General features: G+C 38.8%; 1 protein-coding gene across 1 annotated transcript in view; it reads left to right on the top strand.

The window, feature by feature from the left end:
* DNAH8 (dynein axonemal heavy chain 8) overlaps positions 1 to 22,758 on the top strand; it is a 429,487-nt gene that overhangs the window by 114,173 nt on the left and 292,556 nt on the right. Inside the window, exons 28-34 of the mRNA XM_060190815.1 lie at positions 3,036 to 3,271; positions 6,647 to 6,751; positions 11,347 to 11,460; positions 13,534 to 13,596; positions 18,807 to 18,907; positions 20,610 to 20,747; positions 22,299 to 22,539. Of these exons, the coding sequence (XP_060046798.1) occupies positions 3,036 to 3,271; positions 6,647 to 6,751; positions 11,347 to 11,460; positions 13,534 to 13,596; positions 18,807 to 18,907; positions 20,610 to 20,747; positions 22,299 to 22,539 (998 nt within the window). The remainder of the gene's footprint in view (positions 1 to 3,035; positions 3,272 to 6,646; positions 6,752 to 11,346; positions 11,461 to 13,533; positions 13,597 to 18,806; positions 18,908 to 20,609; positions 20,748 to 22,298; positions 22,540 to 22,758) is intronic.

Below are 22,758 nucleotides of genomic sequence, written 5' to 3' on the forward strand. Positions count from 1 at the left end.
AGTTCCTCAAATGAAAGTCGAACAACTAAGACTTAACTAAGAATAGGTTAGAACCTTTTTAAAGTTACCAGAGGAGAGGTTGTGTACATAGGATTCATACAATTTGAGGTTTCCCAAGAAGTTAACCCATTTAAGTGTCAAAGGAAAATGAGGCAAGCATTTAGTTTTTTAAATCAAAAGACCAATCTGAAACTATTGCTTATTACAGTGAGGGAGAGTTATGGCTCTTAGCACAGTGTTCCCAGCAGAGCAGACAACTCTTCCCACACAGGGTATCTAGGTAAGATAGAGTCTACTGTTTGTAGGGTATAAATTTGTTGACATCATCTGTAGAAAGATACTCAGAAAAGAAAAGAGATATGCTTACTTTCACCAAATGATCTCACTCATGTGGAGCTTTAGGAAAAGACAGTAAGATAAACTGTAAAATGAAACTTGGACTGGGTGCATTGCACTAAAGCAAAGGATTCTGGGGAAGGAGGGAGAAGTACAGGATGAAGGAACATTGGGGCTCTGATATGTGATGGGAGAGGAGCTATAGGCTGAGGGAGCAAGTATCTTCCAGACACCTATCAAGGGGAAACAAAAGGTTCTGCCTGTGTGTTAAAGGCTGTACTTTAAATCATTAACCCCTCAATAAAAATATTTAAAAAAAGGGAGTCGGGCTGTAGCGCAGCGGGTTAAGCGCAGGTGGCGCAAAGCGCAAGGACCGGCATAAGGATCCCGGTTCGAACCCCGGCTCCCCACCTGCAGGGGATTCGCTTCACAGGTGGTGAAGCAGGTCTGCAGGTGTCTGTCTTTCTCTCCTCCTCTCTGTCTTCCCCATCTCTCTCCATTTCTCTCTGTCCTATCCAACAACGACAACAACAATAATAACTACAACAATAAAAAACAAGGGCAACAAAAGAGAATAAATAAATAAATATTAAAAAAGAGGGAGAAAGAAATATGCTTGCTCATGTGAGACTTGTTGATGGTTAACACTTAGAGGTGGGCTTATTGAATATGTCTCTCCTGACTTGTTATTCAGAAGGGAATCATCAACACTGATTAGCCTCCAGAAGTATATGATCTGAGGTGAGCTGTTTTGGGTTTTGGGTTTAAAAGCAGTTTCCAGTTACTACTTATTGCCATGGTTACAGAGGTTCAGTTAGTCCTATTCTAAGTTTGTGCAGAGATTTATTATTTTTCCTCAAAAGATATTTAAATGACCTATTTTATGCCATACACACACACACACACACATATACTTTAAATAGATTTTCAAATCTATCTTCAAGAAATCAATGGAAGTGGAGTTTTAAAATTTGACTACCAAGATTAATTGAATTATTTAACTTCCATCTCCTTCTGGTGGTAATGACAGTGCCCACCTCATAAACGACTTTATATAAGAAACTTTATAATTTATATGAGAGAATCAGCAAATAGGGAATGTTCAATAAATATTAACTACTATTATTATATATATCAAAGGGAAATTTAATTTGGAGAAAAGTCACAAGTACATGAGGGAATTACGTAGGTAGAAATGAGAAACTGTACATCAGTGTCACTAATAACATGAATTGCAGAGTTTTAAAAGTTGTACTTTACTTGTTTTTAATTATATTATTGTGTAAGTTTCCTATTTGTTTCCTCGTAGTAGTTTGCACTGTGATCCTTAATAATGTTACAGAACACAATGTAGTACAGTGTTCCAACTGAACACTGTCAGGAGAGGAAAATAAAAAAATGGAATTTACAACCACAGTTATAAAGAAAATAAAAGGTGAACTAAGCTCTAGGGCCTGAGGAGAAGGGAAGCTTCCCCAGAGACACACCTTACTAGGGAAAGAGAGAGGCAGACTGGGAGTATGGACCGACCAGTCAACGCCCATGTTCAGCGGGGAAGCAATTACAGAAGCCAGACCCTCTACCTTCTGCAACCCTCAACGACCCTGGGTCCATGCTCCCAGAGGGCTAGAGAATGGGAAGGCTATCATGGGAGAGGGTGGGTTATGGGGATTGGGTGGTGGGAATTGTGTGGAGTTGTACCCCTCCTACCTTATGCTTTTGTTCACTAATCCTTTCTTAAATTAAAAATTTAAATAAAAAAAAAAAAAGGGAACATGGACTTCATGACACTATTGTACAGCCTCAGGGGCTACACTTTTTTTTAGCTCTCAAGCTTGGCTGGGCTGGGTTACCTAGCTGGGGTTGAGAGGCCAAGAGGAGTGAAGAAGAATGAGTCAGAATTGATATAATAGAAGTGACTAATTATGCTGTTTGTTTCCAGGGGATAATAATCTATCTGAGTCATGTTAGGGAAGAAAAGTATATTCTAGAATTCAAGATGTAAGTGTGACTTAGGAATGGATAAGAACTATGGACATCTAAAGAAACCTGCCCTATTCTTTCTGTTCTCTCTCTCTCTCTGCTTTGAATTTTTTCTTTACTTCTTATTTCTGTTCCCTCCTGTGCATGACTTTTCTGCTTCCCTGTCTACCTAGCTGCCTCTCAAGTTTCATTATAAACTCTGAAGAGAGAATTATAATTGGTCCATAAAAGGTCAGCATTAGACAAATTCAGAGCATGGGGTAACATTGTGCATGTTCTTTAACCATACAGGTGAAATAGAATAAAGAAAACTGAGACAGAGTTTGGTAGACAGAAGAAAATACTATACTCCACTGTATTAGGTTCTCTAAAAGAAAAAGGGGGGAATAAGTGCACACTGCTAATGCACACACACAGAGCAAGGTGCACGTTCAACATATAAAGAATATTTATTAAATAAATATTAAAGACTTACATGGGTTCAGTCACTTTCTCAAACACAGTTTCCAGGGGGGATAGGAACTAATTCTTTAAAACCTAGTAGTCCTACAACACATTCAATTCAGACTAACTACATTTCAAGTGCTCGAGAGCCACATGTGGTACATCAATATCTAGTTGGATAGGGCAATTATAAGGTACTCTTATTACACACCGAGTAAATAGCTTCAGAGTGTTAATTGCTTTTTATTTTGATCTTTTCTTGTCTTCACCAGAACCAATGAAATTGGCTTTGTCAATTGAGGCTAAGGCATGGAAGATGTTACTTTGTCGATATCTAAATGAAGAATACAAAAAGAAAATGTTAGACATGATAGCATTTATCAACGAATACTTGAAAAAGTTATCTAGACCTATTCGCGACTTAGATGATGTCAGATTTGCAATGGAAGCCTTGTCTTGTATCCGTGATAATGAAATTCAAATGGACATGACTTTGGGACCAATTGAAGTAAGAAATGATTGTGTCTTTCTTGAAATGCTGTTTTAAAAGAATAGTAAGACACTGAAATGATTCTGTTAACATTTGAAAGTCTGTTTTATGTGTGGCATAGTCTGCCTATTTCTCCTTTCTCATGTTGATACCCTTGAAGGGATTTTGACAGGTGCCAACAGTGAAAAGTATACAAAGGAATATGAATAATACTATACTGAATATGGGTAGTATTGACTTTTTTTGCCTCCAGGGTTATCACTGGGGCTCAGTGCCTGCACTATGAATCCACTGCTTCTGGAGGCCATTTTTTTCCATTTTGTTGTCCTTGTTGTTATTGTTATTGTTGTTGGATAGGACAGAGAGAAATCGAGAGGGGGCAGACAGAGAGGGGAGAGACATAGACACCTGCAGACGTGCTTGACTGCTTGTGAAGTGACCCCCCCTTCAGGAGGGGAGGTGGGGGGCTCAAATCGGGATTATTATGCTGGTCTTTGTGCTTCGCACCATGTGTGCTTAACCTGTTATTCTACTGCCTGGTCCCCAGTATTGGCTTTTTATGCTGACACTAATAACCTAGAGTGGTTATAATCTGTTAAGTCCTAAAATGGTAGGCAAGTCCCTCAAATATCCTTGGCTTTCCTTAGAATATAGACCTCATTAAAAACATTTATTTATAAAATGGAAATATTGATAAGACCATAGGATAATAGGGGTACAATTCCACACAATTCCTCCCACCAGAACTCCATATCCCATCCCCTCCCTTGAAAGCTTTCCTATTCTTTAACCCTCTGGGAGTATGGACCTAGGATCATTATGGGGTGCAAAAAGTGGGAGGTCTGGTTTCTGTAACTGCTTCCCCACTGAACGTGGGCATTGGCAGGTTGATCCTTACTCCCAGCCTGTCTCTCTCTTTTCCCTAGTGGGGCAGAGCTCTGGGGAGGTGGGGCTCCAGGACACATTGGCGGGGTTGTCTGCTCTGGGAAATCTAGTTGGCATCATGGTAACATGTGGAACTTGGTGGCTGAAAAAGAGTTACAATATAAAGCAGAAGAAATTGTTGATTAATCATGAACCTAAAGGCAAGAATATTGCAGATGAAGATTTGGGGTCTCTGCTTTAGAAAAATCTAGGTCTGTTTTGGTATATTTCCATGGCTTTACTAGTTTTTACCTGTGCTTGACATCTAATATAAATACTGTTTACTGTAAACCCTATAGATTTGGTCTATGGCCCATATTTAGCACAGAAGCCTATGTAACCTCTGCGTCCCTGTAAAAAATAGACCTCATTCTTGACCAGTGGTATATCATGGCCAGCATGGTGGGAGAGGTTCATGTAGGTTCAAAAGTAAATTGTTGCAAATTTATATCCACAAAAAAGCTTTAGGGAAAATTACTATATTAGCTTTCTCTTGATAATACAATAACTATTACAAGAACACACATTTAATGTCTTTCAGTACTATCAGTTAGAAATCTGAAATGGTCTCATAAAGCTAAAGATGTCAGCATGACTGTATTCATCTGGAAGCTCTAGGGGAGAATCCATTTCTTGTATTCTCCAGCTTTCAGAGGCTACCTGCTTTGCATGGCTTATTGTCTTCTTTCAGCACTCTTAACCCCAGCTTCTGTGATCACACCTTCTTTAACATAAAGTCTATTGCCTTCATCCCTATAAAGGACCTTTGTGATTACATTGGACACCTCCAGATAATCCAATATTAGTTCCTCCCCACTTTCATCTCAAATTCTTTCTATTTTATTCATTTATTTTCCCTTTTTTGTTGCTCTTGTTGTTTTTATCATTGTTGTGGTTATTATTATTGTTGTTATTGATGTTGTTGTTGCCGAATAGGACAGAGAGAAATGGAGAAAGGAGGGAAAGACAGAGAGGGGGAGAGAAAGACAGATACCTGCAGAATCCATCTCAAATTCTTAATCCCATTTACCAGGTCTCTTTCCTGGAGATTCAAATGTGGATTACAAAGGAGAGGCCATTATTTTGTTTACCACAAATACCCTAAGATTAATAGTTAAAATTTCTGGTTCCTGGTGACAATCAAAATAATCATGGTGTAACTCAAAAAAAATTATCTGCAAATAAGGCAATTCCTTGTTGCATATAATGCTGGCTGGGTGGGTGGATTTGTCGTTTCCATAGTCACCTCTTTTTTTTAAAATTTATTTTTTATTTAAGAAAGGATAAATTAACAAAACCATAGGGTAGAAGGGGTAGAACTCCACACAATTCCCACCACCCAATCTCCATATCCCATCCCATCCCCTGATAGCTTTCCCATTCTCTATCCCTCTGGGAGCATGGACCCAGGGTCTTTGTGGGTTGCAGAAGGTGGAAGGTCTGGCTTCTGTAATTGCTTCCCTGCTGAACATGGACGTTGACTGGTCGGTCCATACTCCCAGTCTGTCTCTCTCTTTCCCTAGTAGGGTGGGTCTCTGGGGAAGCGGAGCTCCAGGACACATTGGTGGGGTCTTCAGTCCAGGGAAGCCTGGCTGGCATCCTGATGGCATCTGGAACCTGGTGGCTGAAAAGAGAGTTAACATACAAAGCCAAACAAATTGTTGAGCAATCATGGACCCAAACGTTGGAATAGTGGAGAGGAAGTATTGGGGGCGGGTACCATAGTCCCCTCTTAGTACTAGATGCCTAAGACTGAGCTTTGGTTTCTTGAACTCATTTAGAATGTATACTCTTTAGTAGGTAATGAATTTTATACCTTTAGTACTTCTTTAGACTTTAATGGGAATTTTGTATGCTGACTACCCATTCTTTAAGATTTCTGATTCTAGAAAAGCCAGTTATCTGTTATGCATAAAGTTCCTACAAAATCAAGGAATAGATAAGCAAAGTGACTTGAGTGATATTTTCTAGCATAGTATACCAGATGCTTCCATCATCTACTTGTTTACTAAAGACAGATTTTAGTACTAAGGATCAGGAGTCAGTATCTGGCATCAGTGAGAATCAAAATGTGCTTTTTAAATATGTATTTAGTTCTGTAAGAATATGCTCTCTGCGACCAGTCAATGCCCATGTTCAGTGGGGAAGCAATTACAGAAGCCAGACCTTCCACCTTCTGCAACCCACAAGGACCCTGGGTCCATACTCCCAGAGGGATAGAGAATGGGAAAGCTATCAGGGGATGGGATGGGATATGGAGACCGGGTGGTAGGAATTGTGTGGAGTTGTACCCCTCCTATCCTATGGTTTTGTTAATGTCTCCTTTCTTAAATAAATAAATAAATAAATAAATAAATAAATAAAAATATGCTCTCTTTCCCTAAACTACTGGAATATTTCTAGAATGCATTCAGTTACCTAGTGGTGGCTTTTATTGTTATGTTTCTTATTTCTACCCCTATTCTGTAGGAAGCCTATGCTATTTTAAACAGGTTTGAAGTTGAAGTAACCAAAGAAGAGTCAGAAGCAGTTGATACTTTGAGATATTCCTTTAACAAATTACAGAGCAAAGCTGTAAGTACAAATATAATTTTTCTTTTTTCTGTTAATTAATTAATTGATTTATAGTGATTTAATAATGATCAACAAGATTGTGGGATAAGACATGTACAATTCCATGTAATTTCCACCAGCAGAGTTCCATATCCCCTCTCCTCCATTGGAAGTTTTCCTATTTATCCCTCTGGGGGTATGGACCAAAATTCTTTAAGAGGGTGCAGGAGGCGGAAGGTGTGTCCTCTGTAATTGCTTCTCTGCTGAGAATGGATGTTGTCAGGGCGATCCATAACCCCAGCCTGCTTCTATCTTTCCGTAGTGGGATAGGGCTCTGGGGAGGTGGGGTTCCAGGACACATTATTGAGGTCCTCTGCGCCAGGAAGTCAGGATGTCGTCATGGTAGTATCTACAACTTGATGGCTAAAATGGAGTGAGACCTTGCCTAGCTCATAGAATTTCTTAGTTCCATTTCGGGTGGTACACTTCCTAACAAAGTTGCAGAACCTAGATATAGACCGGGACCCATGGGTTAGGGCACATGTGCACATGTATCCATAGTTAAGGGGAAATTATACCTTAAAGTAAAAGTGTGTAGTGACTCAATAAATGCAGCAAGGAAGTAGAAAGACCTAAAAAAGAGTAAGTTAAGTACTCAATCTAATATTTTTTTTAGACCTAGATACGTTCCTCATCTACCTCTTACTTCACTTCCCTCAATCACTCTAAGTCTAACCCTGTCAGATAAAGTAAGAACTACAAGAGTTGGATAAGGGCAAGAGACTGACAAACTTTAATGATGGCCTTTTTGGTCACTACCAGGCCACATCATCATCTGGGGCCCTAGTCAGATAATCCTTGAAATCCCATATAGGTATGATGGGCCTAGACCTCTAACAGATCCCTCTCTTCACCATCACTGATCATTCCATCAGGAACAACATCATAAACCCTCTTGTGGGTCTCTAAAGGACCTTGTCCTCAATGTAAAACAACAATGGTAGGAATTGCCCCAATCTCTGGAATGAGGCTGGATCCACACACTCTGCCAGTTGAGGAAGACTTGTCCTGCAATGGAGCCTATGGTGTTCTTAGCTGTGACCATGGAATGTGAGCTCAGACTGACAGGGACTCAGAAGTTACACAGGCTTCTTTGCTAAATATGAATAGACTTGGGCCCTAGGCCAGATGGATGGCACTTTCATTTTTCCTTTGTTTGGTAGCTCTCTCTGCCCTGACCCAGCTTTCTAGTTCTATTCTCAACTTTGACACCATTCGCAGACAATATTTTTAGCCCACCTGCATGTTAGCTGTTGTGCTCATGCAAAAATTAGTGACGGACTCCTTGGAATATACCTAAAATAGACTTCCTAGCTTCTTCCACAGGAAGACCCTTAGTTTCAATAATTCTTACTTTTAAGTCAGTACCTCTTCCAAAAGGCAATACTTTCTGAAAGTTCCATGTATATTATTTTAATACATTTATTAAGATATATATCGCATACCATAAATTATGCCCCTTCAAAATATACAATTAGGGGAGTCGGGCAGTGGTGCAGAGGGTTAAGCGCAGGTGTCACAAAATATACAATTAGGGATTCGGGTGGTAGTGCAGCAGGTTAAGTGCAGGTGGTGCAAAGCACGAGGACTGCCATAAGGATCCCAGTTCAAGTCCCTGGCTCCCCACCTGCAGGTAAAGCAGGTCTGCAGATGTCTATCTTTTTCTCCCGCTGTCTGTCTTCCCCTCCTCTCTCAACTTCTCTCTGTCCTATCCAACAATGATGACATCAATAACAACAACAATAATAACCACAACAATAAAAAAACAACAAGGGCAACAAAAGGGAATAATAAATAAATTAATTAAAAATAAAAAATACACAATGATATTTTAGTATATATACAGAGTTATATAACACCTTCATCTAATCTTAGACTATCTTTACCACCCAAAAGAGAACTCATACCCATTGCAGTTATTGATTCTGCCCCAGGTTTGTCCTTGGCAACTGCCAATTGACTTTTTACTTCTGCATATTGCTTTTACTGGACATTTAATGTAGATGGAATCATACCACACGTAGACTTTGTGGCTGACATTTTTATAGTTTATATATATTGCCCCATGTACCAGTAGCTCATTTTCCTATTGGCTGATAATATTGAACATCTTTTTTTCATGTGCTTACCAGTGACTTGTATATCTTCGTTGGAGAAATGTGAACTTATTTTTTGCTTTTTAAGTTTTGAGTTGTAAAAGTTATTTATACATTTTGAGTACAAGTCCCTAATGAAAAAGTTTGCAATTTTTTTTCTCATTTTGCAGGCTTTTAAAAAAAATTTTCTTTATGCTGTCTTTATTTTTTTTGCCTTTCCATTTAAATCTCTCTTTTTAAAAATTGTTATTTATACAATGGAAACATGGACAAGACCATAGCATAAGAGGGATACATTTCCACACAATTCCCGCCACTGGAACTCCATATCCTATTCCCTCCCTTGATAGCTTTCCTATTCTATAACCTTCTGGGAGTATAGACCCAGGGACATTATGGGGCTCAGAAGGTGGAAGGTCTGGCTTCTGTAATTGCTTCCCTGTTGAACATGGGCATTGGCAGGTTGATCCATACTCTCAGCCTGTCTCTCTCTTTCCCTAGTGGAGCAGGGATCTGGGGAGATGGGCCTCTAGGAGACGTTGGTGGGGTTGTCTGTCCTGGGAAGTTAGGTTGGCATCATGGTAGCATCTGGAACTTGGTGGCTGAAAAAGAATTAAGACAGAAAGCAGAGCAAATTGTTGACTAGTCATGAACCTAAAGGCAAGAATATTGTGGATGGAGACTTGGGGTCTCCATTTTGGAGAAAGCTAGAAGCTCCATTTTAGGTATATTCCAAGGTATATTCCCAACTAGTTTTTGCCTGCACCTTACATCCAATATGCAGGTGACCTAAGCTATTGTCTGGGAAGATGGTGTCACTGTTGGAAAAAGGACCAGAAAGCTGGATAAGGGAAGAGAGTAGCTCCCAAATATGGGAAAATTGTATAAATATTGTTAACTGTAAACCACATCGATCTGATCTGGGGCCCATAGTCAGCACAGGAGCCTATGTAACCTCTGCAGCCTTGTAGGTCTGAGCTCACATTCTGTGGTCACTGCTAGGAACATTCCATGTGGCGCCGATTTTAGGACCCATTGCCCTTGGGTGATAGGAAGAGTATGAAATCCAACCTCCTTTCGGAGAATGGAACATTTCCTACCATTGTTGATTCGCATTGAGGGCCAAGTCTGATAGGGGCCCACAGTGGGGTCCATTATGTTGTTCCTAATGGAGATATCAGTGACGGTGGTGAGAGGGATCTGTTAGAGGTCTAGGCCCATCATGTCTGTGTGGGAATCTCAGGACTCTCTGACTAGGGCCCCAGGTGATGGGGTGGTCTGGTAATGACCATCCCATTAAAGTATGCCAGTCTCTTGCCCTTATCCAGCTTTTGTGGTCCTTACTTTGTCTGACAGAGTTAGCTTTGCAGTGATTGAGGGACATGCAATAGAGGGTAGGTGAGGAAGGTATCTATGTCTATGTAGAAGCTAATTCATTAGGTAATTTATAGTGTCTTTTAAGGTTTTTCTGCTTGCATGCTACATTTATTGACTCACTGCAAACTACTGTGCACTTTTGCTTTAAGGTATATGTTTTTCCCCAACTTGTGGATATATATACTTATGCCCCACCTCATGGACCCTGGTCTATATCTAGGTTTTGAGGTCTGTTAAGAAGTGTACCAAAATAATTTAAGGAGTCCTATTAGCTAGGATAGGTCTTACCAGATGATGAAGCCGGTGGGTTCACATTCCACATCTGACATCTCTGGATGCACTCCAAAGTGAAACATGCCGAAGTGGTACTGATGTTGCCTTTATTTTTATTCTCTTAAATGAACATTATATCAAATTTAATATTGTAACCATTTTTTTTTGTAAAAGTGGAGAGAAATTGAGGGGGACTAGCTGGGGGAGAGGGAGAGAGAAAGACAAACACCTATAGTAGTGTTTTACTACTTGTGAAGCTTCCATGCTGCCAGTGAGGACTTGGAACTTGAATCCAGGTCCTTGCACATGGTGTGCTTTACTGGTACATCACTTCCTGGCCCTTGGCCATTTTTAAGTGTACCTATAGCTTGTTGATATTACATACAGTTGTGGCATTAAGTAAATCCACATTATTGTGTGGGTATGCACTCCCATAGCTATTTTCCAGCTATTATAGTTTTATAAATCAGGGGAGTTCCTAATCCTGGACTTTTGCCTGGCCCTAGAGGTAGCTGCTGAACTAGACAGGCCTGTAGCAGAAACTGTTTCTCATAGTTTGGGTTGTGATGGCCATAGTTGTGGTGGCCAGAGCTTGGCCAGCCAGAGGTGTTCTCCTGACTATAGTTAGAGAAGATGGTTTTGCCGTTTGGGTCATGAATAAGAATTATTTGAGTTTCCCGTTGATGAGTTGTCCACTTCTCTTATTTTTCTTTGTGCAAGAACATTATAGAATAACAAACTTGCTACAGTAGAATTATAGTTTTTATTTAAATAATTTACCCTCACCTTGAGTATTCTCTTTTATTCTAGGTTTCTGTACAAGATGAACTAGTTCAAGTGCAGCCACAGTTTAAAAGTAATCTACTTGAATCTGTGGAAATTTTTCGTGATGATGTAATGAACTTTGCAGAAGCATATGACATGGTAACTTAAATATTTACATCTTTATGCTAAAATGTTCTGATGTATGTTTATATGAGGTGAAAGTGATGAATCCTATAAGTACACTGTGATTTGTGCTTTGTATGTCAACAAGAGGTTATATTTGCATATTCACAACCATTAAAAAAAGGGATAGTATATAACTACATAATATTTCCTTAAGGATATGTTATAGAGGAAGAAAAAAAACTTAATGGGGGCCAAACGGTGGTGGTCTGGCTTAAGTGCACGTAGTATGAAGCATAAGAACTTGTTCAAGGACCCCAGTTCCAGTCCCTGGCTCCCCAACTGCAGGGAAGTTGCTTTACAATGGGCGAAGCAGGTCTGCAGGTGTCTATCTTTCTCTCTCCTTCTCTTTCTCTTTCCCTCTCTATCTTTGCCTCCCCTCTCAATTTCTCTCTGTCCTATTTAAAAAAAATGGAAAAATGGTCACAGGAGCAGTGGATTTGTAATGCCGGTACTGAGCCCCAGCGATAGGCAAAATAAAATAAAATAAAATAAATAAAAAGAAAACTTTCTGTTAAAAGAAATGACAACTTTAGAGATCAAGGAAGGAACCAAGGCACTAGTTTTGTCTTTTCTCAGGGTCAGAATTTCATTGTTGAAAATACAATACCATTGTCAAAAAGACTGTAAGAAACTATAAGCATCCTAATACCAGAGTAATGTGCAAGTAATTTTGCCTAATACCTTAACAACAAGGTGTTATGTAATTGTTTTCATTAACTCTTAGAGAATCAAAAGTATCACTGGAGATAAGTAACACATGTCATACTTAATTAGTCCCACAGACAAATCAACCTCATACAGTGATTTATTATGGCAGACCTCTTAAGTTAAATTCAGAAGTTAGATATACTTATATAACATAGCAATTTTTTTTTAGTGATTACAATGACTTTATAAAGGAATTCATAGTAGTCAGTGCTATTTTGATAATCCTATTCCCTATAATAAGTATGCCTCTTTTAGTAGGGTTAGTCAACATTTTATCTTATATCCTTATTATATTGTCAATATGCTCTATTCCTTAGCATGTCCATTATGTTTATAATTTTACAGACCACCTGGGGACCCCTGTACAACTATTTTCTGGCTCATCCCTTTTCATTGCTGCATAATACTTTGTTGAGTATATGTTCCATAACTTTTTTATCCACTCATTTGTTGAAGGGCATTTTGGTTGCATTTAGGTTTTTGCTATTGTGAATACAGTAGTTATGAACATGGTGACGCCTATATCCTTTTGAATCAGTGTTGTTACATCTTTTTTATCCAGTCATTTGTTGAAGGGCATTTTGGTTGTATCTAGGTTTTTGCTATTGTGAATACAGTAGTTATGAACATGGTGGTGCATATATCCTTTTGAATCAGTGTTGTTACATCTTTTGGGTATATGCCTAGTAGTGGGATTACTGGGTCATACGCATTTCCATTTTTATTTTTAAAAGAATTCTCCGTACTGTTCTTCATAGTGGTTGTGCCAGCTTACATTCCCACTAGCTGTGTAGTAGAGTTCCTTTTCTCTCCATATCCTCTCCAACACCTATCCTCTCCTGTTTTATTAATGGAACCCATTCTTACAGGTGTGAGGTGGAATCACAATGTGACTTGCATTTCTCTGGTAATAAATGAGTTAGAACATTTCTGCATATGTCTATGGGCCATGTGTCTCTCTTTTTTGGAGAATCATCTATTCATATCTTCTGCCTATTTTTAACTGGGTTGTTCTTTATCTTTTTTTTCCATCTGTATTAGTTCTTTATAGGTGTCTGCGTTTCTATCTCTAGCTATTACTATCCGAAAAAAAGAGTCAGAATGGGAAAACCCTGGAGGTGCCAAAAAAAGTTGATATATTCAAAAGGAAATAGTATATTTCATAAAATGTATAAATATGTAATAGTCATATAAGAATTAAAGAATCATGTTATAATTCTTACTATAACATATATTTATTCTATATAATGAAATATATAACAATATATATTGTTATAATTATATATTGATTATAAAATTATATAAGACTAAAAGTGGAGTTTATATTATTTATTACAGGAAGGACCCATGGTTCCTAATATACCACCTCAAGAAGCTAGTAACAGATTACAGATTTTCCAGGTAAGATAAAAAAATTTTGTTATATTGACAAGTGTTTTAATTCTTTAAAATGACTTTAAAGGAATGTTTACATGTTTGACTTTACAATGGAAAAGTTTGTTTCAAAAGTAAATACACACACACACACACTTTTTCACACACACTTTTTCACACACACACACACACACACACACACACACACACACACACACACACACTTTTTTCCTGCTATTTGGATAATCTCTGGAGTTCAGTGTCTGGATGAGGGCTCCAGTGTTTCTGGAAGCCATTCCCCCCCCTTTCCTTTCTTTCCTGACAGAAAAGTAGAGAGGGAGAATGTGAAAGAGAGAGAGAGAGAGAGAGAGAGGGAGAGACTGTAGTACTGTTTGATCATTCATGAAGTTCACCTGTCAGTGGGGACCAGGGTCCTCATGTACAGTAACTAACATGTATATTCTACCAGGTATGCTATCTTCCAGCCCTAACTTTAGTTGTATTTTACCTGATAAATAATGTTTACCTGATAAATAATGTTCAATCACTGTACTCTTTTTCAATCACTGTACTCTTTTGCATATAATATCTTTCTGTGTTTTTAGAGAATATGATATTTGTTTTAAACTTAAATGTATATATACCTTGTCTTACTTCCAAAGGTTTATTTGCATGTAAAGTGATAAAAATAAATTAATGGGAATGTAGCAGTATAAAATTTTAAATATTAATAAATGGTTTCCTCATTTTTTACAATAGCTATTATTTTTCTACCTTCTATAACTTTCACTTTAAAAGTTCCAGCTATTTTGACTTACTTTCAACTTTCCAGTACTAATTGGATCTAACCAACCATTTATCACTTTTTCTAAGCTTAGATTACTGAGCATATCTAGAGAAATATCATAAAACCCATTTAGATGAATGTTTTGGAGTTTCATGCATCCCTGATTACATTAGTGTCTTAGGAGTATTGGATAATTCTGCTGCTTGTTGCCATTCTTGATCCTGTTTTGTACATTAGCCATACTATATATTCATGTTTTCTTTGCATCTCATGTCCTGCCTCTATTCTTAGTGATCGTCTGACTCTGGGAGCAAATAATTTTTCCAAACTGAGTTGGTAATTTGAGTTAAAAAGAAACAATAAGGTGTATCTATGAGATTACTGTAGATCTTTATTAAGGCTAACTTACATATAAGGGGCCTTTTTGTCAGATCAGCTATCCAATAGACTACTGACATTTACCCACTTCGAATTAGTCATCTTAAACAATGTCTTTGTTTAATATCAAGCTAACAATAAGCTTGTATAAGAATATTGATGCTAAAGTCTTAGAAACATGTCATGTGTCCCTTTTGTTGTATCATGATTATTAACTGTGCTTGTGGTTTCACGAGTACTATTTTGGTAATAATTATAATATATGCTGACTTCATTCCTGAAGCAGGCTTATCTACCATTGGTCACAAACCCATTATGGTGATGCTTAAAAGTAATAAAATGAAGTCACTTCTGCACAGTCATAAAAACTGTTATCATGATACCTTCTGTGTGATTTAGCCATTAAGAAATATCTCTTTCGTCTCAGCTATTAAATCCTGGCAAGGACAGAAAGTTAGAGAGATAACTGCAAAATCATGCAGTGAGAACAGATGTAAGGAGTTCCTAACCCAGATGGAGTCTAGTGGCAGAAAAAGGAGCCTTCCTTAAGGAGGAGGTATCTAAGCTGCATCTTAAAAGGACTAATTAGAATTAGTCAAGGGGAAAACATGAGCTAGGTAGAATCTGCAACTGGCACAGGGCCCAGCAACACAGAGACAAGAAAGATGTGAAGAGTGTGATGGGGTTGCAGAGAGCAGAGGACAGTGAGGAGGGATGGAACAGTAGAGAGGACAGAGATCATTAATGGAGGGCCTTGTAGTCTATAATGAGTTCATAGCCTATCCTGAGAATCACAGTACTCTTAGCAGGAAATGATATGATTTGAATTTTAATGAATATTAAAATCTATAATACACATTTCAAATTATGTATTCTTTTCCAAATCATTTTATTAGGAGAGATCATGGTTTATAGGGTAGTTATTGACCCACCAGTACAGTTTCTTATCTCCCCATGACAGGGATCTGCATAGCATTCCCATCACCAAATCTTTCTTCACTAGATTGTCCTGGGTACCTGATGCCCCTCCATCTCCCATGGTCTATCTCCCTCCATCTCCCATGGTCTATCTTCCTCCATCTCCCATTGTCCACAGTCTTTTGCATTGCTGCAGTGCAACTACCCGGTAAATGTTCTGCCTCATGTTTCTCTTTTCTTGCCTTCTTAAGTGTGACCTACAAGGGAGATCAACTGGTATTTGTCCTTTTCCTTCTGGCTTATCTTGCTTAACCTGATTCCATCAAATCCCATCCAACATACAGAAAAGGAGAAAACTTCATCATTTCTTACAGTTGAGTAATTTTCCATTGTGTATATGTACCACAATTTTCTTTTTCCCCCCATCCCTCCCCCCCTTTTTAAATTTTTTATTTATAAAAAGGAAACATTGACAAAAACCATAGGGTAAGAGGGGTACAACTCCACACAATTCCTACCACCAGAACTCCATATCCCATCCCCTTCCCTGAGAGCTTTCCTATTCTTTATCCCTCTGGGAGTATGGAGAAGGTGGAAGGTCTGGCTTCTGTAATTGCTTCCCTGCTGAACATGGGTGTTGTCAGGTGGGTCCATACTCCCAACCTGTCTCTTTCTCTAGTGGGGAAGGGCTCTGGGGAAGTGGAGCTCCAGGACACACTGGTGGGGTCGTCTGCCCAGGGAAGTCCAGTTGGCATTATATTAGCATCTGGAACCTGGTGGCTTTTTCCCTCTCCCCTCTGTTCCCTTCCTTCCTTTTTTCCTTCCTTCCTTTCTCCCTTTCTTCTTCTTCTTTTTTTAAATTTCTTTATTGGGGAATTAATGTTTTACATTCAACAGTAAATACAATAGTTTGTACATGCATAACATTCCCCAGTTTCCCATATAACAATACAACCTCCACCAGGTCCTCTGTCATCCTTCTTGGATCTGTATTCTCTCCACCCACCCACCCCAGAGTCTTTTACTTTGGTGCGATATGCCAATTCCATTTCAGGTTCTACTTGTGTTTTCTCTTCTGATCTTCTTTTTCAACTTCTGCTTGAGAGGTACCACAGTTTTCTTAACCACTCATCTGCTATTGGACTTCTGGGCTGCTTCCAGGGTAGCAGCACAGTTTGGAATAGATTATAATTGAAATATATATATATATATATTTATATTACTGACTTTCTTTTTTATATTTTATTTATTTATTGGATAGAGACAGAGAGAAATCAAGAGAGGTAAGGGGGAGATATAGAGGGAGAAAGATATCTGCAATACCACTTAACCACTCATGAAGCTTCCTTCCTCCCTTGAGGTGGGAACTGGAGATTTGAACCTGGGTCCTTGTGCATTGTATCATGTGCACTTAACGAGGTGTACCAACACCAAGTCGTTTTCTTTTTTTTATTGTTGTAGTTATTATTATTGTTGTTATTGATGTTGTCGTTGTTAGATAGGACAGAGAGAAATGGGAAGAGGAGGGGGAGACAGAGAGGGGGAAGTTAAGACACCTGCAGACCTGCTTCACCGCCTGTGAAGTGACTCCCTTGAAGTTGGGGAGCCAGAGCTCGAACCAGGTTCCTTACGCTGGTCCTTGAGCTTGGCGCCACGTGTGCTTAACCTGCTGCACTACTGCCTGACTCCCTCCTTTTCTTTTCTCTTTTCTCTTTTTTTTTCTCCTTCTCCCTTTTTTTTTTTTTGCCACCAGGGTTATTATTACTAGGGCTTGATGACTGCATGACAAATACACTGATCCCAGTGGCCATTTTCCCCTTTTTGTTATGATAGAGACAGAGTATTATATAGGGGAAAAGAGAGGAAGCAAGAAAGTGAGATACCTGCAGCTCACTCCACCATTTGTGAAGCTTTCCTTCTGGAGGTGGGGACCTGAGACTCTGACCTGGGTCCTTGCCATGGTAACTTGGGACTTTTTACTGGTTGTGCCATGGCCCCCTCCCAGGGATTCTTTATCCAGTAAATTTATTTAGTAACTACTTCGATAATTACTGAGGTAAAAAATATAACTCTTGCCCTCTAGGAACCCAAGAGATGACTGCAATTCCTCCATTATCTTCATACTTTTCCTGATTGGGCTCCTGTAAAATGTACTGATGCATCTGTTAAACTCAAATCACATCTGAACATTGTATATGATGCTAGATGGTCTCTAGGAATCTGAATATAGACTCCTTATTGATACCTTCTACCACTTATGTAAAGTACATATATTTTGCCACCGGTAGATTGTTTCTGTTTGCTTTTGTGATTTCAAAACTGTTAATATTTTGCCTTTTATGTACAGGAGATTCAGGGCTTAGGTGATAGCATACCTGGTAGGGTATGTACTTTATCATGCTCAAAGCCCCAGATTCAAGTCTCAGCATCATGGGAGCACCATGGCATGGGCACTGGGGGAAAGCTCCATGGAGGATGCTCTTTGCCTGTCTCTCTCTCTCTCTCTCTCTCTCTCTCTCTCTCTTTCTCTTTCTCTCTCTCTCTCATCTATACACACATATAGTAAAAGGACTGAAAAGATAAGTGAGTGAATAAATACAGGTCAGTAAAATTCCAGTTCAAAAGACGTTTATACTAATTTTGGTAGCTTAAATTGTTAGAATTACTCCAAATGGTGTTAAGGTAATATCTGTTGTCTTAGGGACTCCCTACTACTTATAGAAAAAAAGTAAAGCTGAATTGATTATAGTAACACTTCACTGATTTGATCCCTGGTGGAGAGATAACCAGTCTAAATTAGTGAAAAGGCTTGCATTGTATATTTTAAATGAAATATTATTATTTTTAGATGTATTTATAAGAACTTGAGATCTAGATCTCCTGGAGGACCACTGAATTTATTAAGGAAACACTTTTATATGAAATAGATGCTTTTAGAATGCTTAGAAGTTAATTTTCCCAAGTGCTTATCTTTTCCATTGGTAGTTTGGTATCAGTATAATTTTGCTTCACAAATCCTTATTTCAAAGATATTACTGAATAACCTCAATGTGGCTTTTATTCAGGTTATACTAAATTTTAAAGTTTCTTGCAATAAACTTCAATGGCACCTAAATTCATTATATTTTAATGCAACTTTAAAACCACTTTATAGGCCAATTTTGATGATCTGTGGAGGAAATTTGTTACATATTCATCTGGTGAGCAACTTTTTGGATTGCCTGTGACTGACTATGAGGTTTTACACAAAACCAGGTGAGTTTAGGAGTTGCACAAGTGTTACAAGCAAATACATAAATGCTGTCCATTAGAAGAATCATTTCACTTATTAAATGTTTTATTATGCAGAGAAGAGCCTGTGCATTTTCCTATGAGCCCCTTATTCTTGACCTGCTTGGTGTGTAGTCTCCATTCACAAAAGAAAAAATTTCTGGATAGTAGTGGGCATTTATGATCTAGGATTTTCAGTCTATACCCATTATTACTATTATAATCATCATTTTCATTTATTTATTTTTTACTGGTGCACTGTGCAGCTCTGGCTTATGGTGATGCAGGGGATTGAACCTGTGACTTTAGAGCTTCAGGCATGACAGTCTTTTGCATGACCATTATGCTATCTGCCCCACTCACCCCCTTTGTATTATTTTTAGGAGTGTTTATATAGGTACTTTCACATGTACAGAAATAATGCATAATTTTTCTTTTAACAAAGAAAATGTAGCTTCTGAATTTTTGTAAATCAAAAGAGGCTAGTTGATAACATTTTAGTCAAAGGAGCTTAGTTTCTAACATATTTGGTAAATGATAAAGGACGTGTACTGTTGATAATTTCAAAATGATCCCTTAATTTTACAAAGTCAACTCAGGTAGAACAGTCTGTATGTGGGAAGATGTATGAACCAAAGGTGACTTGACTCTCTAATCCTAGAGAATGTTCTTACAGATGTGAGGGTGCTGCCAGGCTGTTATCTTATGTTTGTCTTTCTGACAACTCATTAATCTGACAGGGGGTGTTCTTGGTATGTGTTCTTTTTCAGGTGATTTCTTGCTTCTCACTACAGGGTTTCTTCACATCAGATAGAAATCATTGTTTTGCTTACTCTGGCATCTGAAGCATTCCTGCAGTATTGTCAGGGCAGAGGAGACATTTCTGAAAGAAAGTGAATTGCTCTCTTTTAGTCAACAGATGTAACTCCATTTGAGCACATGAAAGAAAACTTTTGATAGGGAAGTGGTATTCCAACTCAGATTTTATGGCAAGTCTCATAAAAGTTGAGCTTGTATTTGAAAGAGAAGAAAATATCAGATAAGGCTTAAATCTTGTCTTTACCTCCTTATTAGTTTTGGTCCAATTGTTTGTAATGATTGTTACAATAACCATTTGTTAGTGCCAAGTCACAGTATGATGCAGAATAATTGAGAGCTGTCAAGTTGATCTAATTGGTGGAATTTTAGTAAATTCTGTATTAGAAACCAATGTAAAGCCAGCAAAAATAATTCAGTTGAACAGTATACTTGCCCTGTATATGTGCAACACAGAGTCAAGCCCAGCCCCACTGTATTGGAGGAAGCTTCAGTGTGTGGTCTCTCTCATCTCTCTCACTATCTCTTTCTCTGCCTGCCTATCTGCCTGTATATATGTATGCGTGCAATGCATCACATCTGTCTGTCTATCAGCTACGCATCTATTTATCATCTCTCTATAAAAAACATACTACAGTAGTGAAGCCTTGGTGATGACAAGAAGAAAGTGGAAGAGGAGGAGGAAGAAGAGGAAGAGGAGGAAGAAGAAAAGAAGGAAGAAAAAAAAGAAAGAAACCAGTGGGATTATATGCATATTAGTATTCATAAGATATTACATACAGAATGTGTGAAATAATTGATTGGCTTACATCATGATGAGATTTATTTTAAATATATGTGGTAGTAATGATTTAATTATTTGGTTTCCCAGAAAAGAACTCAACTTGTTGCAGAAACTGTATGGACTGTATGATACTGTAATGGGCAACATTAGTGGTTATTATGAAATACTTTGGGGAGATGTAGACATTGAGAAAATTAATGCAGAACTGCAGGAATTTCAAAACAGGTGAGTTTTGAGGGCTGGGGGCATCACATAATGGTTATACAAAAAGCAAAACAAAACAAAAAGCCTTCCATGCCTGAGGCACTGAAAGTCCCAGGTTCAATCCTAGCACCACCATAAACCAGAGGTGAGCAGTGCTCTTTAAATAAATAAATAAATAAATAAATAAATAAATAATCAAAACAGGTGAGTTTCAATTGAATTAATTTTACTTTTTTTTTGCTTCTAGGGTTATTGCCAGGGCTCGGTGCCTGCACCATGAATCCACTGCTCCTGGAGACCATTTTTCCCCCTTTTGTTGCCCTTGTTGTTTTATCATTGTTGTGGTTACTATTATTGTTATTATTGCTGCTGTCTTTAGGACAAAGAATAATGGAGAGAGGAGGGGAAGATAGAGGGGGAGAGAAAGATAGACACCTGCAGATTTGCTTTACCGCCTGTGAAATGACTCCCCTGCAGGTGGGGAGCTGCTGGGAATACTGTGAGAACCATGGTGAGGCTTTTCCCATTGAAAAAAAAGGGGAACTGAGGCTCCTTCTTGAGGCCCCAGGCCAGGCAGTCATCGCAGGGTCCCAGTCCTGCTTCAGTGACCTGTGGACCCTTCCTGGGGCTTTTCCACAGCGACCTTTGGAAGTGGGTCCTGTAGCCATGTCCAAATTCAAGGATGCTCTCATGTTTGAAGAGCTAGACACAGCCGTGGATAATGTCTTGCACCTGCAATACCAGGCCTTCCACATCTACGCCTTTCTGGGACTGAAGCTACTGGAGGATGCTGATGTCATGGAAGAGGTGTGCATCTTCCTCTGTGCTCTGTCCAAGGAGAAGGAGGAGAGCTACCTGCAGCTGAATGTGCTTCTGATCAACAGTTCCTACCAAGGCCTCGTGTACTCCATCTGGCCTGATCCAGATCTGCCCAAGTGGGAGGGAGACCTGAAGGCCATGGAATATGCTTTGGAGCTGGAGTCAGAGCCAGACCAGGCTGTCGAGATTCTGAACACTATCGTTACTGACTTTGGGAACCTTGAGGACAGAGAAATTGGGAGTGAATAATGGGAAGATAGACAGGGAGATTCGTTTCCTCAGTTCCCCACTTTTCTTTTTCTCTTTTTTTTTTTTAAATTTTTTATTTAAGAAAGGATTAATGAACAAAAACATAAGGTAGGAGGGGTACAACTCCACACAATTCCCACCACCCAATCTCCATAACCCACCCCCTCCCATGATAGCTTTCCCATTCTCTAGCCCTCTGGGAGCATGGACCCAAGTTCCCCATTTTTCAATGGGAAAAGCCTCATCATGCTCAACCTGGTTCTCACAGTATTCCCAGCAGGGGGCCGGGGCCTTATGCTGGTCCTTGCACTTCGTGCCATGTGCACTTAATCCTCTGTGCTACCGCCCGACTCCCTTAAGTTTACTTTTTTTCCCCCTCCCAATTCCCATTTCTTACACGTCTGTAGGTATTGCACAAATTTATCTCTGGGCATATTACTATATATACATAACTGCCTTTTAATAAGTGTGTAGTTGAAATATTTTCTTCCTGTTTTCTACAAGATGTCGTAAACTTCCCAAAGGACTTAAAGACTGGCAAGCTTTCTTGGATCTCAAAAAAAGAATTGATGACTTCAGTGAGTCATGTCCTCTGTTAGAAATGATGACCAATAAGGCAATGAAACAGAGACACTGGGATCGAATCTCTGAGTTAACTGGAACTCCATTTGATGTGGAATCTGACTCCTTTTGCCTTAGGAATATTATGGAAGCCCCTCTTCTTAAAAATAAGGATGATATTGAGGTACATAAGTTTAGACAGGAGATCCTACAAATGGTCTGTTATAGGTTATCTCTTTTTTATTTTCTGAAAATCGTGCAAAAATATTTTATTCAGTGGTATACTAGTTGCTGTCTACTTGGAACCAGGTGACTGTGCTCCTGGTAGAGCACATATGTTGCAATTTTTCTTTCCAATATTTAAGATTATTTATTTTAAATGATACTGTTTAATGGTACCTAC

The sequence above is a fragment of the Erinaceus europaeus genome, chromosome 4 (assembly GCF_950295315.1).
Source record: "Erinaceus europaeus chromosome 4, mEriEur2.1, whole genome shotgun sequence".
Classification (NCBI taxonomy): domain Eukaryota; kingdom Metazoa; phylum Chordata; class Mammalia; order Eulipotyphla; family Erinaceidae; genus Erinaceus; species Erinaceus europaeus.